The sequence below is a fragment of the Vombatus ursinus genome, unplaced genomic scaffold, assembly GCF_900497805.2.
Source record: "Vombatus ursinus unplaced genomic scaffold, bare-nosed wombat genome assembly UNPS02014798.1, whole genome shotgun sequence".
Taxonomy (NCBI): domain Eukaryota; kingdom Metazoa; phylum Chordata; class Mammalia; order Diprotodontia; family Vombatidae; genus Vombatus; species Vombatus ursinus.
Genome location: NW_020954576.1, coordinates 55,798,820 through 55,802,062, shown reverse-complemented (window position 1 = coordinate 55,802,062; position 3,243 = coordinate 55,798,820). Strand labels below are relative to the sequence as shown.

General features: G+C 54.5%; 1 protein-coding gene across 2 annotated transcripts; it reads left to right on the top strand.

Annotated features, from left to right (window-relative positions):
- Positions 1-354: 354 nt before the first annotated feature.
- On the top strand, positions 355-3,237 carry LOC114049888 (HCLS1-associated protein X-1-like). Of its 2 annotated transcripts, none has more exons than XM_027871335.1 (7): positions 355-500; positions 804-1,057; positions 1,236-1,423; positions 1,988-2,039; positions 2,214-2,320; positions 2,408-2,513; positions 3,030-3,237. In XM_027871335.1, exons 1-7 carry the CDS (start codon positions 448-450, stop codon positions 3,113-3,115), a joined length of 846 nt encoding a protein of 281 aa, XP_027727136.1. In that variant the 5' UTR covers positions 355-447; the 3' UTR covers positions 3,116-3,237. The 2 variants fall into 2 exon arrangements, with proteins under 2 accessions (XP_027727136.1, XP_027727137.1); XM_027871336.1 differs by having other exon boundaries at positions 356-500; positions 2,423-2,513.
- The last annotated feature ends 6 nt before the right edge of the window (positions 3,238-3,243 follow it).

Genomic DNA, 3,243 nt, shown 5'->3' with positions numbered 1-3,243 from the left:
CGCCGGTACTGAACTATGAATCTCTTCACGGGAGTGAAACCCCGTCCTCCTCCGCCTCGCCTCGGACATGCTCCGCCTCCCTCCAGTTCTGTCCCACCTCCAGTCTATCGCCCCACCCCTTGGTCCAGCCTCCCTCCCGGTCTCGTCTCTCCCACCTTCCCATGAGCCCGCTCTCACGCTCGTTTTACGACATTATGACTACTTTTTCATCAGTGTCGGGACTACCTTAAAGTCTAGATCAACTGTAATGTGGCTGGTCCGCCCGCCCTTCTCGCTTTCCGGTAGTGCGGTCGTACTGCCCTCTCGCTTTTCGGCAGTGTGGCGGGACCGACCCGCCCACCCTCGGTCCTAAGATCACTTTCCGGCAGTGTGGCGGATCCTGGCCTTCCGGTGCCCTCCCGGGCCTTGGGTTACGGGGAGGTGAAGGGTTCGAGTCCCGCCTGAGGGATGAGCCTGTTCGACCTTTTTCGGGGCTTTTTCGGATTCCCGGGGCCTCAGAGGTGAGAGTGGGGCTCGAACGGGTAAGGGGGGGGTGGCCTTCCGACAGGGAGGCCAAACACCTCCCTCCATCTCCCCGGACCATATGGTACACCCAGCCAAGCTATCCCAACAGGTGGTGGCGGCGGCGGGGGGTGGGGGGTGGGGGGCGTGTGGCCCCAACTGCACACTCTGACAAAAACACCAGTGCACAACGCCTAAGAACCCCGACGTTCCCAGCCTCCCCCCCCCCGACCCCGAGCTGCCGGCTTGCTTTAATTGCCTCTCGGTGTGGACATCTTTGTGGCTCTTTCTCCACCTCTCAGACCCAGGGATCCTTTCTTTGGAGGGATGACTAGAGAAGATGATGATGAAGATGAGGAGGAAGAAGGAGGAGGAGGTGCCTGGGGTCCCCGGTTTGGAAGCCCCAGGTCCCCCGAAGACTTCACTTTTGGCTTTAGTTTTGGCCTTGAAGACGAGATGCGTTTCCACGATAACTTTGGCTTTGACGAACTGATTCGGGATTTCAATCGTATTTTCGGAGACCTGGGGGCCTGGACCCTGCCCTCCCGCCCCCCTGGTGGGTGTGGCCCCCTCAGCACTTTGATACCTGGCCTCCAGTACTGCAGCACGGACAGAGTTGGGGGGCACGAAGGAGAAGGGTGTGAGGGGACTAGCGGAGAAATGACGTTGGGGAGGCAGAGGAAACCCAAGGCTGCCCCCGACCCCAGCCCTGATTTTCCATTCTCCTTTTGCAGAGCTCCCGGGCCCAGAGCCAGAGGCCCCAAACGAGAGGCACAGGGAGGGGGAAACCATCCGGGATTCGATGCTCAAGTATCCAGACAGTCACCGGGCTAGGATTTTCAGCCGGGACTCGGAGAGTGATCTGGGGCAGCCATCTCCCAAAGTAGTCCCAGACTGGGACTCCAAGAGGCCTTTTCCTGGGGTGAGTCCTGTTGCCCTTGAAAACCCAGTAAACCTTTGCCTGAGGGACTTGAGAGAAATCGCCTGGGATGAGATTCCTAAATCTCAGGGAACTCTTAGTCTAATGGAGGAGACAGAACATGCACCTTCCAAGACTGATAGTCCAACCTAGCAGAACTTTAAACATTAGTACATTAGTGCCGCGGCCCTGTGAGGGCAAAGCAGGCTTGAGAGGGGCCGAGCTTGGCAAGGTGGGGAATGGTGAGCCCAGGAAGGCGGGGCAAGGTCAGACACCTCAGAGGTCATCCAGTCTACATCTAGTCTACCATTTACAGATAAAGGGATAGACCCAAAGAAGTGAGCCTTGTGATTTGTCCAAGGTCACAGAAACAATAAGTGGTGGAGCCACAATTCAAACCTCGGTCCCCTGATTTCACATTCATTGCCCTTGTCACTATACCACAGTGAGCCCCGAGGTAGAGGGTAGTTCAGGAAGGTGGGGCAGGGCAGATGATGGAGTTGGGGAGGCGATGGGTTGCTTCTCTTCAGAAGGGGCCCCTTTCATCAGCTGTGGCTCCTTTTGCAGTTTGATGACATGTGGCCAGTGACCTCTGATACTGCAACTAGAGAGGACAGGGGTAAGTCTGAGGGAAGGGGTCCCTGATTACCTTGTCTGAATTTTTACACACACCCTTACACTCAGGTTCACTTTTTGACCCAGAACATTTCCATCTTGCTTCCTGAGTATCTGATATCCCCCCCCACCACTTTTTTTTTTAATGCCTTATCTCTCCTCTTCCACCCCCAACCAGATCTTGATTCCCAGGTCTCACAGGAGGGCCTGGGTCAAGTCCTACAGCCCCAGCCTAAATCGTACTTCAGAAGTGTCTCCGTTACTAAAATCACTGGACCAGATGGGGTGAGCTAGATGGGATGGGTTGGGGTTGGGGGGATCATGAAGGGCTGGGGTCCATGGAAAATGTCATCTGTTCTGATCTGGAATGAGTGGGGTGACCCACAGACGGTGGAGGAGCGACGCACTGTTGTGGATAGTGAGGGCCACAAAGAAACCACGGTAACCCGTCGAGAAGCAGATGGCAGTTCTAGAGATGGTGAGTTGGGGAGGGAAGGCAATGGTGAGACCATCCCTGAGCTACAGGGGTGAAAGGCTCTTGAAGGAGAAGCTGAGTTAGTTGGGCTGTCTTCTCCTCTTAATTCTCTCCCTTTTGCTCTCCCTAGTTCCTTCCTACACTGTATCAGGCTCTATCCTGTTCCCCTTTTCCCCTCTTGACCTCTCAATTAAATACAATCAACAAACCTTTATTAAACACCTACTACTGTGTCATACCCTGGGGAGGTAAAGACAAAAATAAAATCATTCTGTCCTTAAGAGTGCCACATTCTAATGGGGGAAACCACATGTACACAGGTAAGTAAATAAAAGCACCCAGAGTTATTTTGTCTTAGAGGGTACTCAACCAGGCAAGGGGATCAGCCCTTGCAAAGGCCTGGAGCTAGGGGAAGAAAGGTATTTTACAGGGAACAGCAAATAGCCTAGAATTCAAGATACTCCATCTGACACACTTCTGGTTCATCCCTTCCTACCTGGATGTATCACTTTCCTCCAGATTCAGGCACCCCACGGCCTCCAGACTTAGGGGACAGCTCTTCCATCCTGGATTCATTCCTAAGACGATGGTTCCGGTTTTGGTAGCCCAAGTTGACTTCATGGAGGACTCCATCCCTCCCCTCCTCACCCCACTCATTACCATCTGGGGTTCCTGACATCACTAGCTGGCTCAGCTGCTCTTCCTGCCACAGTGAGGGCACTGGGGGGGGGGG